This window comes from Mercenaria mercenaria, chromosome 1 (assembly GCF_021730395.1).
Source record: "Mercenaria mercenaria strain notata chromosome 1, MADL_Memer_1, whole genome shotgun sequence".
NCBI classification, from domain to species: Eukaryota; Metazoa; Mollusca; class Bivalvia; order Venerida; family Veneridae; genus Mercenaria; species Mercenaria mercenaria.
In genome coordinates, this window is record NC_069361.1 from 50,094,518 (window position 1) to 50,108,584 (window position 14,067).

At 37.6% G+C, this 14,067-nt stretch overlaps 1 protein-coding gene across 1 annotated transcript in view; it reads right to left on the reverse strand.

Annotated features, from left to right (window-relative positions):
* The window catches only part of LOC123566702 (protein-cysteine N-palmitoyltransferase HHAT-like), a 67,741-nt gene that overhangs the window by 37,701 nt on the left and 15,973 nt on the right, over positions 1 to 14,067 (reverse strand). The window contains exons 6-8 of the mRNA XM_053546714.1: positions 13,660 to 13,847; positions 12,245 to 12,567; positions 4,321 to 4,356 (exon numbers count right to left, since the gene is read on the reverse strand). Of these exons, the coding sequence (XP_053402689.1) occupies positions 4,321 to 4,356; positions 12,245 to 12,567; positions 13,660 to 13,847 (547 nt within the window). The remainder of the gene's footprint in view (positions 1 to 4,320; positions 4,357 to 12,244; positions 12,568 to 13,659; positions 13,848 to 14,067) is intronic.

Consider the following 14,067-nt stretch of genomic DNA (forward strand, 5'->3'; position numbering starts at 1 on the left):
GGTGTGAGAAAAAAATTTTAGCCAACTTAGGTCCTTGGTTACCCCGAATAACCCCTTTAAAAAGGGCTCACATGTACAATTTTACATGAGATTTTAATATAATACCGGGGTTTGTTTAGAGTAAAAATCACAAAAACTAAAAAAATTCGAAAAATGAAAAAAAAATCTTTTTAAATGAAGCAAAAAGCAAACCGCGCAGTTGGTCGGTCCTTTTTGGGTTTTAAAAGTTTTTCCAAATTTTAAGGCCCTTTTAAAAACGAAAAACGGGTCGACAGACAGCGTGGGTGGCAGGCTGGTTGGATCCTGCGGCGCAAAACCACTTGTTGGGTTTTTTCCCTGGTGGGGCTAATTTTATTTAAACCTGTTTATACTTTAGATGTCAAAACTGGGATGCAGAATCTTTTGTTGTTTTGTTTGGGGTTTTTCACAAAAAGACAACTTTAGGTCATATGAGACTTTCCAGGGCTGGAGGAAGACCCAGGTGCCCCTTGTGCTGTTTTTTGGAAGGGGGGGAAATAGGTGAACCTCCAACCTTCCATAAGCCCAATGACGGTTTCCCCATAAGAATTCCGTGGGCTCAAAACCCACATAGGGAAAGGGAAGTGGTTCGAAGTCGTCCCTTTTCCACTTGGTACAGAGGTCCTAACAACAGATCTGATTAACAGAAGCTTTATAAATTCTCAACTCCAAAATAATCACTTTAATAATTATCAAGGTTTTGAAACAGCATCATATTATTAACACCAAAGGGAACAGAAATGATTTAACAGAAATACTATCGATTGGATTTCTAAAATTACACCCGTAATGAAAACTTCTATAGAAAACAGTATTAAGTAAATTGAATATGTATTATATCAAATCAGGTAGGAATATGTGGAAATTCTATCTACTTCCTGGTATAATATCAGACCTGGCTGTAAAAACAAATTTTCCAAAGCAATTATAAAAGACAAAAAAAGAGGGGGTCATTAAAATGATGAATCATGAATGCCTGCTAAAGGTGACCTTTTTTTGTTTGTTTTGTTGGGTTTAATGTCGTCACACATTATAGGTCATATGGTAATTTTCCAGCTATGATGGTTGAGGAAGACCCTGGTTTTCCTTGTGATTATTTATCAAGGGTGGCACCGGGTAGAACCACCGACCTTCCGTACGCCGCTGGTGGGGTTCCCAAGAAAAAAAATTAAAAGCCTCGGTGAGGCCGAACCACATCGATGAGAGGCAAAGTTATGTCCAAAAAGCAAAAACACCCTTAAGAATAGTGGGCACTGAAATCTGTAAATGCCAAGTGTGTGAACGGATGCACTGGTGGTCCAAACCTCCTGTTCTTTGATGCTAGCTAAAAAATTAAAAAAAGAGGACCATGATTTGGGCCTGAAAGCTCACCTGTTCCCACAGACCCGTTTTGAGTATGATGTTGTTTTTTCTATTATTTGACATAGTGACCTAGTTTTTGAGCTCATGTTTTGAACTTGACCTAGAAATCATCAAGATAAAAATTCTGACCAATTTTCTTCAAGATCCATTGAAAAATATGGCCTCTAGAGAGGTCAGAAGGTTTTTCTTTTATTTGACCTATTGACCTAGTTTTTGAAGATATGTGACCTAGATATCATAAAGGTGAATATTCTCACTAAATTTCATGAAGATCTCATGAAAAATATGGCCTCCAGAGAGGTCACAAGGTTTTTTTATTATTTGACTTACTGACCTAGTTTTTGATGGCACGTGACCCAGTTGCAAACTTGATCTAGATATCATCAAGGTGGAAATTCTGACCAATTTTCATGAAGATCCATTCAAAAGTATGGCCTCTAGAGAGGTCACAAAGTTTTTCTATTTTTAGACCTACTGACCTAGTTTTTGATTGCAGTTGACCCAGTTTCAAACTTGACCTAGATATCATCAAGATGAACATTTAGACCAATTTTCATACGGATCCCATGAAAAAAATGGCCTCTAGAGAGATCACAAGGTTTTTTCATTATTTGACCTACTGACCTAGTTTTTGACCGCACATGACCCAGTTACAAACCTGACCTAGATATCATCATGCTGAACATTCTCACCAATTTTCATGAAGATCCATTGAGAAATATGGCCTCTAGAGACATCACAAGGTTTTTCTATTTTTAGACCTACTGACCTAGTTTTTGATCGCAGTTGACCCAGTTTCGAACTTGACCTAGATATCATCAAGATGAACATTCTGACCAATTTTCATGAAGATCTCTTGAAAAATATGGCCTCTAGAGAGGTCACAAGGTTTTTCTATTTTTAGACCTACTGACCTAGTTATTGACCACACGTGACCCAGTTTCAAACTTGACCTAGATATCATCAAGGTGAACATTCTGACCAATTTTCATAAAGATCCCATGAAAAATATGGCCTCTAGAGAGGTCACAAAGTTTTTTTATTTTAAGACCTACTGACCTAGTTTTGACTGCACGTGACCCAGTTTCAAACTTGACCTAGATATCATCAAGGAGAACATTCTGACCAACTTTCATAAAGATCCCATGAAAAATGTGACCTCTAGAGTGGTCACAAGCAAAAGTTTACGCACAGATGCACGCACGGACGGACGGACGACGGACGACGGACGCTGTGCGATCACAAAAGCTCACCTTGTCACTTTGTGACAGGTGAGCTAAAAACAAGAGCTGTCTCCATAGGATGACAAATGCCCCCAATGGCACTTTGAATGAATAGTTATGGCCGATGTTAGAGTTTAGGACCTTTGACCTACGGAGCTGGGTCTTGCACGCGACACGTCGTCTTACTGTGTCACACATTCATGCGTAGTTATTTTAAAATCCATGCATGAATGACAATGATATGGACCGGACACGCCCATCAATGCACTATCATGAAAAATGACCTTTAATGTCTAAGTGTGACCTTGACCTTTGAGCTACGGACCTGGGTCTTGCGTGTGACACGTCGTCTTACTGTAGTACACATTCATGCCAAGTTATTTGAAAATCCATCCATCGATGACAAAGATATGGACCGGACACGCCCATCAATGCACTATCCTTTAACGTCTAAGTGTGACCTTGACCTTTGACCTACGGACCTGGGTCTTGCGTGCGACACGTCGTCTTACAGTGGTACACATTCATGCCAAGTTATTTGAAAATCCATCCATGGACGACAAAGATATGGACCGGACACGCCCATCAATGCACTATCCTTTAACGTCCAAGTGTGACCTTGACCTTTGAGCTACAGACCTGGGTCTTGCGCGCGACACGTCGTCTTACTGTGGTACACATTCATGCCAAGTTATTTGAAAATCCATCCATCGATGACAAAGATATGGACCGGACACGCCCATCAATGCACTATCCTTTAATGTCTAAGTGTGACCTTGACCTTTGAGCTACGGGCATGGGTCTTGCGCGCGACACGTCGTCTTACTGTGGTACACATTCATGCCAAGTTATTTGAAAATCCATCCATCGATGACAAAGATATGGACCGGACACGAAAATTGCGGACAGACTGACAGACAGACTGACAGACGGTTCAAAAACTATATGCCTCCCTTCGGAGGCATTAAAAATGTTAGGACTGAGACTGAAAGGTGCAGCAGATTATTTTAAATGGTGTATCTGTCACTAACATGGGAGGTCTTGGGATCATATCTCTTTAGGAATTGGCATGGTTATATCTGCAGAAAGGTTTTCAAGGAACAGATCCTCCTTGTGACTCAGCATGTTATGGTTTTATATAATCTAGAGATTATATTATATAGATTACAGTGTTGAGAGATTATAGAAACTGAAAGTACGATTCCCACTGCCACATATAAAAATCTTGAAAATAGTACAATACTATAATGCTGAAAAGTCAACAACACATCTCAATGACCGAAAGGTAAAAACCACAATATTGAAAAGAAGTTTAACTGTCATGATTTTTTACTTTACATTGTCATGGTTAAGTTGTTTCTTTATTTATTTGGGTTTTACAGCGCACCAACACAGTATAGGTTATATGGCGCCAAACAGGACTACAAATTTTGGTTTCACATCTCATTTACATCGAAATAAAAACCTGAGGTATGGAATCAAAGTTTGCATACCTGCTGGAATCACAGAGTTACAGCAAAACAAAGTGTTAAGACCCTATTAGTCGCCTCTTACGATCATGCAAGGGTAAGGCAGTGGTTCCAATTCTTTTCATACACAGATCGTCCCAGAACCACATAGGGCTCAACTTTTCAACATTTTGTTGTTTAGATTTTATCATATGTAGTTATGGTCAAAACAGTACACCATATAAAAACCTTTAAAAAATTAATATTACCTTTTTAAAAAGCTGTATAAACCCCTGTCAAACAATCTGAAAAAATATAAAAGTACAATTTCTAGCCGTGTGCCTCAGTCTATAATAATATCATCAAACAAACAAGATAAATATGTACAACAACACAGGAACTATTTTAAGTAAATTACAGAGATCAAAGTCAGGCTCTGACTTGATAATATAGCAGGAATAAAAATCCTTTCATCACTATATCTCTACATATGGTACAAGTACAGTCTAACTTTTGTAAACCTTTACCCTGCTTAATTTCTAAAATGGACTGGTCTATCATTCAATTTGGGCAGTACCACTAATTGTTTGAAGGGTTGTTCACAGAAAATTCAGTGACTGAATAGCGAACAGTGCAGACCATGATCGGCCTGCATGGATGTGCAGGCTGGTCTTGGTCTGCACTGGTCGCAAAGGCAGAATCACTTACCCCCAACAGGCGAAAGGTTAAAGACCCACCACAACCTTGTGGCCTACTTTTTCTCCAACAGGAACTTCATGAAATTCATTCTGATAACTTTGGTATATTATACAGCTATTTTAAAAGATGAATGAAGAGTCGACAATAAAGGCCCTCCCTGAATTAATGTCTGAAAACTTATTCAACCTGTTTTTCAGTATAGTTTTAAAAACAAAAATAAATAAATATTTTACACTGTAGAAACAAAGTGTGGTTTAAACTGAACTAAATACACAAATACTGTGCATGCTACATTAATTAAACACTATATTTAGATATCAGACACACTGACCTGGCTTTATGTATGTCACTGTCAATTTATAACTACCAGTATATACCGGTACCTTTGAATAGTACAGACCAGGGCTTCGGAAATTTGCCGGTTTGTCGGTTTTGGACCGATTTTTGACTTTTCGGACTGATTCGTGAAGTGAACAAACGGAAAAAAATCGGTCCCATAAAAATGGAGAAAAATATAAATTTCGGTCTGATATCTCAATACACGATCACCTGCCAAGCAGGAAATTGTTGGTCGCACCCTCAGATAATCAATAACGTGTCAAACGGTCCGATTGTCACCTTGATGATCGGTCCGTAATTAGCACATGACGCAATCAGTGCTCGCGCGGCACATCCTTTAATGTTTGCAGACAGCCGACTGCAGTTTATTAAACATTTTTGACTGGTTTCCAAATGTTTCTGACTGGATCCAAATCATTTCGACGGGGATCCACTTCTTTTATTTAGAATCCAACGGATGGTTTATTTCAAAAGGCTATGTTTGATCATGGTAAAAAACAAATGGTCATCGCATTTAATCAAAGAGCTATAATTGTACATTATAGGTCTTGATTTAATGAGACATCAGACGGAAAACCGATAAAAACAATTTTTATAATTACTGGATTTGAAACAAGAGCTGTCCGTAAGACAGCCAAGCTCGACTATTCGAAATATTGTCACAGAAGCAGGAAATTATTACCCAAAATGTTAAATATCAAAAGAGTTTTAAGTTCGAAAGGGGACATAATTTGACCAAAATACATATCAGAGTTATGGGACTTGATGTTATCAACTAGTTTTATAACCCCGAAGAAACATGTTAAGTTTCAATTCAATATCTGCATTAGTTTTGGGGATAGTAACTTGCATGTTAAACTTTAACCAGAATTTTCTAAGTCCAAAAGGGGGCATAATTTGCTCAAAATACATGTTAAGAGTTATGGAACTTGACCCAGTGAGGTTGGTAATTGACCTAGAAAAAGAATAAATAAGTTTCAAAACTATATGCCTTTTGGTAATAGATGTATGTACTTTCAAGCAAAACTTTAACCAGGATTTTCTAAGTCCAAAAGGGGGCATAATTTGCCCAAAATACATGTCAGAGTTATGGGACTTGGTGCTATCAACTAGTTTTATAACCCCGAAGACACATGTGAAGTTTCAATTTAATATCTGTAGTAGTTTTGGAGATAGTTACTTGCATGTAAAACTTTAACCAGAATTTTCTAAGTCCAAAAGGGGGCATAATTTGCCCAAAATATGTGTCAGAGTTATGGGACTTGACCCAGTGAGGTCGGTAATTGACCTAGAAAAAGAAAAAACAAGAGCTGTCTCCATAGGATGACATATGCCCCCGATGGCACTTTGAATGAGTAGTTATGGCCGATGTTAGAGTTTAGGACCTTTGACCTACGGAGCTGGGTCTTGCGCACGACAGGTCGTCTTACTGTGTCACACATTCATGCGTAGTTATTTTAAAATCCATGCATGAATGACAAAGATATGGACCGGACACGCCCATCAATGCACTATCATGAAAAATGACCTTTAACGTCTAAGTGTGACCTTGACCTTTGAGCTATGGACCTGGGTCTTGCGCGCGACACGTCGTCTTACTGTGGTACACATTCATGCCAAGTTATTTGAAAATCTATCCATCGATGACAAAGATATGGACCGGACACGCCCATCAATGCACTATCCTATAATGTCTAAGTGTGACCTTGACCTTTGAGCTACGGACCTGGGTCTTGCGCGCAACACGTCGTCTTACTGTGGTACACATTCATGCCAAGTTATTTGAAAATCCATCCATCGATGACAAAGATATGGACCGGACACGCCCATCAATGCACTATCCTTTAATGTCTAAGTGTGACCTTGACCTTTGAGCTACGGACCTGGGTCTTGCGCGCGACACGTCGTCTTACTGTGGTACACATTCATGCCAAGTTATTTGAAAATCCATCCATCCATGACAAAGATATGGACCGGACACGAAAATTGCGGACAGACTGACAGACTGACAGACCGATAGACTGACAGACCGACAGACCGACAGACGGACAGACGGTTCAAAAACTATATGCCTCCCTTCGGGGGCATAAAAAGTTTCAAATCTATATGCCTTTTAGTAATAGCTGTATGTACTTGCACGCAAAACTTTAACCAGAATTTTCTAAGTCCAAAAGGGGGCATAATTTGGCCAAAGTACATGTCAGAGTTATGGGGCTTGACCCAGTGAGGTAGGTAATTGATCTAGAAAAAGAAAAAATAAGTTTCAAATCTATATGCCTTTTAGTAATAGCTGTATGTACTTGCACACAAAACTTTAACCAGAATTTTCTAAGTCCAAAAGGGGGCATAATTTGGCAAAAATGAAGGTCAGAGTTATGGGACTTGGTGCTATCAACTAGTTTTATAACCCCGAAGACACATGTGAAGTTTCAATTCAATATCTGCACTAGTTTTGGAGATAGTAACTTGCATGTAAAACTTTAACCAAAATTTTCTAAGTCTAAAAGGGGGCATAATTTGCTCAAAATACATGTCAGAGTTATGGGACTTGACCCAGAGAGGTTGGTAATTGACCTAGAAAAAGAATAAATAAGTTTCAAAGCTATATGCCTTTAAATGATAGCTGTATGTACTTGCATGCAAAAACTTAACCAAGGTATGACGCTGACGCCGACGCCGACACCGACGACAGGGTGAGTAGAATAGCTAGACTATTCTTCGAATAGTCAAGCTAAAAATTACATGATTCATTTGTTGGGGCTCCAGTTGAAACAAGTGCAGAAAATTGTCTTTGCAACCCGACTGTACAAAAAAGAAAAAGAAAAAAAATGGACTGGCAAACACGAATGATAAAGAAAACCGGAGTGGCGCTGTTTATCAAATCGGTCTTTTAAAAAACATTTCAAATTGAAATTTTGTTTACATCAGAAGAGAACATATAACTTTATAAAATGTAGTTGCTTATTGAAGTACAATGTAAGTAAAATGAAATATCCGTGGCCAACCCGCGTGACCTTTTGGTACTGTTCATGCGGGAAGTTCACATAACGTAACAATTCGGTCCGCGGGAGAGTATTCTTAAAATACTGAGACTGTGTAGCAGAGAATATGTGTCGTGTAATTCACTTTGACACATTGTATTTTATAGAATTCTGTCAAAGAATGAGGAAACATCACAAAGTATATGCCGTGTATACGGTACCAAAGTCACGTGCGTTGGCTTTTAGACTAGTTACGCACGCGGTGTCAATGCCGCGACACTTGTATCCTTGCAAGTATTTTCTCGAAAAAAAAACATCGAAATTTAAACAAAGTAACGATCACACATGACGCTGAATAACTGTCTTCATTGTATGGTAACTCACGGTGACCAGTAACTCAGTTTTAATGCATGACATGCTTATTTCTTTACTCTATCACGTTTTACAAAATATGTAATATTGGGAATGCGGTGGGTGGGGTAGGGCCGATGTCAGGATTTTCGTTTCGGACCGACTGAGTTATCAAAAATTCCGGAGCCCTGGTACAGACTGCATTTGGCTGTTAAGTCTACTAGTTTAATTTCTAAAAACCTTTTCAACTGATTTTACCTGTGAATGAACACCATGGCACCTGTAAAAAAAAAAAGACCACTTTTGCCTTAGCCTTAGTATGGCCCTTTAATACAGGTTTGACTGTACTGTTTAAGCTTAAAGAAGTCTACCCGAATTATTTAGAACAAATCAGTGTATTAAACTAAGTGCTTTTACATGAAGTAATGCCTCACAGCTATATTAACCTTTAGCATGCTAGATGAATTGTCGTCTGCTGGAAATGTCGTCTGCTAAAATTGTAAAGTTCATTCAATTTGCTCCAAATTGGAAGTAATATTGTCAGAGTAGCAAACAGCTCGGAACCTGATCAGACGCCGATTTAATCGGCGTCTGATCTGGTTCCAAGCTGTTTGCAAAGGCTGTTAAATTCGCCTGCAGCATGCTAAGGGTTAAGTAGCACCTTGCAGCTACATTAAGTTTCAATCTTTTCTAATGAGGTGAAGATAATTAAAAGATGATTTTAAACCAAGATTTTGTTTCCGTTTGTGTCAAACTGATAACAATAATGTCACGACTAATGAGGAATTACAACTTTTTTGTAATTACCTTAAGCCATATGGAAGTCAATCTGAGGAATAAATCATTTAAATTAGAAACTGATTTTTGTTGGCATTAAATTGGGTTTTGTCCAAAGCTGTAATTAACCCTTACCCTGCTAAATTTCTGTAGTGACCATGTCCCTCTTTCAATTTGGACAGTACCATTAACTTTTAAAAAGGGTGCTTACCAAAAAGATACTGACAGAATGGCAAACAGTCATGATCAGACTGCACAGATGTGCAGGCTGACCATGATCTCCACTGGTCGCAAAAGTAGAGTTCAGCATGGTAAGGGTTAATGAGGACATTATATGCCTTGGTGAATTCTAATGTCAATCAAGCAATTTTGGGATTTAGTTTTGACTGACACAACAAAAACATCCATGATAACAAGCAAACCCTGTGAATACATATTACTTGCCAAAGTGGTTCTTTTGTAAATGAGGGGACATATATTTTGAAAGATAAAACTAGAGCTGCTTTAAAGAAAAGCGCATGTCTCCCAGAATTGCCTAATCAACTGAATAGTAAAAAAAGTACACTTCAGGAGTAAGTTTTGGTTCAGAAATTCAAGGGCCACTCAGTTTAGTAAGTTTTGGTTTAGTGATTCAAGGGCCACTCAGTTCAGAAGTTTTTGGTTTACTGATTCAAGCACAACTCTGTTCAGTTATTCAAGGGACATAATTCTGAAGTGCCTGGGCCGATTTGGCTAGTAACTGAACTTGGCCGAGGACTTATGGTCAAACACATTGTGAAGATCGGATGAAAAATGTTTTACTTAGAGAGCAAACAAGATTTGTGACAGATGGACACACAGACAGACAGACAGACAGAAGTAAATAAAAAAAAAATTGAGGGGTAATAACTCTGTGCAATTACTGAAGAAATACTGACAAAAGCTATGTGTGCACCACCACCCTATAGTGATCTATATTTGTATGAAATTTTATGAAGATCCATCAATGGATTTTTTTGTTATTAAGGTATTCATGGATTGTAAAACAATTAAAGGGCAATAAATAGTGATCTTCATTACTGTGCATCTATAGGTTACTTCGATACCATAAAAAATCCTGATCTTTTTACCAAATCAGTGGAAAACTGCTTTTACTTGCTCAAGGGGGATAATTCTACATCATGTGAGCAAAGATTTTTGCTAATAAATAATTACAAGTGGTTTGGTGATTCTAGCTAAAATACTTTTTGAATTATGAGCATTTTCAGTTTTTTTTCTTTTTAAACTAAATCAAGAGGAAAAACTCACTTTCACTGGGTCAAGGGGGATAATACTATGCTAATTTATAATCATCAGGTATGGTGATTCTAATTAAAATACTTTTTGAAGTATACACATTTTCAATTTCAGACAGACAGGGTTGCAAGAACGCACATACGGACAAACAACCAAATGGACAATGCCAAATCTGTATACACTCCATCTTGGATGTGGGCAAAATAAGCTCTGAACTAATATTAATCACTTCATAATATTCACATTTTCATGTAAAAAAATTTTTTGATCGTTATTTATAATTACATCATGTATATATTGACATTAAATGTCATTCTAATGACAGTTTATCAGAATTCATTATATTTTTAAAATATCTTATGTAGCCTTAATTTTATCATCAATAACATATTTTGATTGAGTATTTTCATTTGCATTTTTCAGTCAAGTTTACCTTATATAGATTTGAAGTTGTGTGCCTGACACAAAGTACAAAGGACAGATCTAACATTTCAACACAATTTGTGACCTTGACCTTTGACCTACTGACCAAGTTAATGTGCTCTGCACGTCATCTCATCACCACCTATCTGTCAATACCTTGAATGGATTTTAAGGTCTACTCTGGACATGTATCACAGACAGATTTGACCTTACTGTGACCTTGACCTTTGACCTATTGACCTGGTTCGTGCAGTATGGACATTGTCTCATTGACGTCAATCTACATGCTGAGATTGAAGTCAATACCTTGAATGGTCATTATGATCTGGACATCAAATGTGAGGGACAAACCCGACATTATTAGAGCTCCATTTGTGAAATTGACCTTTGACCTACCAAACTGGTTCCTGTGCTATCATATCAACCTATTTCCACCTACATATATGCCAAGTTTAAAGGTAATACATTAATTGATTATTCACTTATAATCTAGACACAAAATGAGCATATGAGCCGTGCCATGGGAAAACCAACATAGTGGGTTTGCGACCAGCATGGATCCAGACCAGCCTGCGCATCCGCGCAGTCTGGTCAGGATCCATGCTGTTCGCTAACAGTTTCTCCAATTCCAATAGGCTTTAAAAGCGATCAGCATGGAGCCTGACCAGACTGCGCGGATGCGCAGGCTGGTCTGGATCCATGCTGGTCGCAAACCCACTATGTTGGTTTTCTCATGGCACGGCTCATATATAAAAAGCACTGGGGATAACAGGCTTATATGAGACGTATTGCAGATTGAGGTAGAACGTTTTTGTTCCCGCTAAAATATCCACGTCATTGATGAATCAAGTAGCAGCTATTTATACACAAGTGGTTAAACCAACAGGAGAAAGGGGGAAAAAATCAAGTACACTTCAAGGACTTTTCAAGTACTTCCTTTTACTTTTTAAGGACATTTTTCTTGAAAGTACATGTTTTTTAAACATTATCCTTAAACGTTTTTTTAGCAGAAATTGTACTCTTTGTAAATTATGATAAAGTTGGAAAGTGATAAAATGGTATATTTTTTTTTCAATTATTTTAAGTTTTACTATTTCTTTTTAAAATTTATTCTTTCCACAAACAAGTTCAGTTGCTGACAGAATGCTTTTCAGTAAGTTTCGGATGAAATTCAAACATTTTTTTTATTAAAAGTACTTTTACAGGTATTTAAAGATTTTACGTATTTTCAAAAGGGTTTTAAAAACTAGCATCAAAGTAAGGGACTTTTCAAGGTCTGTCTGAAGCCTGTTTTTATATCTTTAAACATAAAAGAGCTTATTTTATTTTTTGTTCTTTTTTTACTTACTTCCACATGTCAGAGTATAAATATATATAAGAGATGCATTTTGGTCCGTCCGGCGGATTCAGATAATCAAACTTTGCTATTGTCCCTGGTAATCCAAACATGACGAGATATTTGACCATGAAGAACTGTCCGTGGAGGTAGCCAATACCAGCCAAGGTAAACAGTGACACGGATCTCAGTACAGCCGTACTGTGCTGTAGGGCATTAAAATACAGGAAGTGCAGTAGAAACTCATTAAACATGGCCCAGAAACAGAATCTTAGCAGGTGTAAGAACTGTAGTTTCAGGTGCCCTCTTGTGTTTTCTGGTGCTGGTGCATTCATCTGAAATATAATATTTTCTTTAATCAAAGGGAGGTAATCCAGATGTATCATTACCTGCATACATACTATAGGGTTATTATAATAGTAGCTCGATCTGGGATGATGTATCCGACTCAAGTGGATTTTGCAAGATCGGATCTCATGAGGCGCGCAAGCACCGAGTGTGATCCAACCTTCCAAATCCACAAGAGCCGAAAAAAAAAAAATCCAGATCTAGCTACTGTTGTAATGACCCTTTTATTATATATGTCCACCTCTTTGTATGCTGTTTTGTTTTCGTAAGAAATCTTGACTGTCGATTTTAGAATAGAAATGAGTGAAGTTTGTGTGTGCGCTATTTATCGAAATGTGTCAGGTCATGCATAGTAAATGAAAATAGTACGGCAACACAAAAGGTACAAAACCGTAGTTTTGACAGATTTTATATTTGTCTGTTTGTTTTGGGTTTAACGCCGTTTTTCAACAGTATTTCAGTCATGTAATGACGGGCAGTTAACCTAACCAGTGTTCCTGGATTCTGTACCAGTACAAACCTGTTCTCCGCAAGTAACTGCCAACTTCCCCACATGAATCAGAGGTGGAGGACTAATGAATTCAGACACAATGTCATTTATCAAATAGTCATGGAGAACATACGCCCAGCCCGAGGATCAAACTCGCGACCCCGCCATCCGTAGACCGACGCTCTACCTACTAAGCTAAGTGGGCGGGTTTAGGTATATAATAAAATCTATTACTGTTTACAGCTAATAATTTCATTTAATCCATTAAACAAATGTGTTTGGGTAGTGCCTGAAATGTAGTCTGGCTACCAACTAAATAGTCTTTTTAAATTTTTTTGATAATTTCTCTTATCTATTCTGAACGATCTTTCTAGGCTCTGATTATCTAGAGTTATGAGAAGAAAAGGGATATAATTATACAAAACTTAAATACTGGGTCTGAATACAGACTACCTGAAATGATGCACAAATGGACACTGTGGTCTTCCTCCATCACAAATAGCTGTAATGTCACTATATGACCGATAAATGAGTCGATGTGACGTTAAACCCAATAAAACACACAAAACAAAGTTTCATATCATCATACCTGGTCTTTAAAGAGATCATATGTCAAAATAGGACCAGTAAAGTACAAGGGTAGATAAAACACGTAACACAGAAGGTCAATGAAACTGTAGCCCACTGATTCCCTCCCTTGTGTTGACTGCTTCTCTGTTTCAGGTTGTTGACTGGTTCCTGGGCTCAATTCTTTATATAAGTCAGTAGTTTGACTATCTGAAAATATCAAAATCATTTAGGACTTTTCATAATACATCAGAAAGTAGGATTTATCCTACATCCCATCATAAAATTAATTGTTTGTTATTTTACCTATTGTAATGGCCTTTTAGTAAACTCAAAGATGAATTATTCTAATATTGTTTCCTGTTCTTACACCAATGAGGACATTATTTCTCTAACCAATTATAAAAATAATTCCACCCATAAATGCATC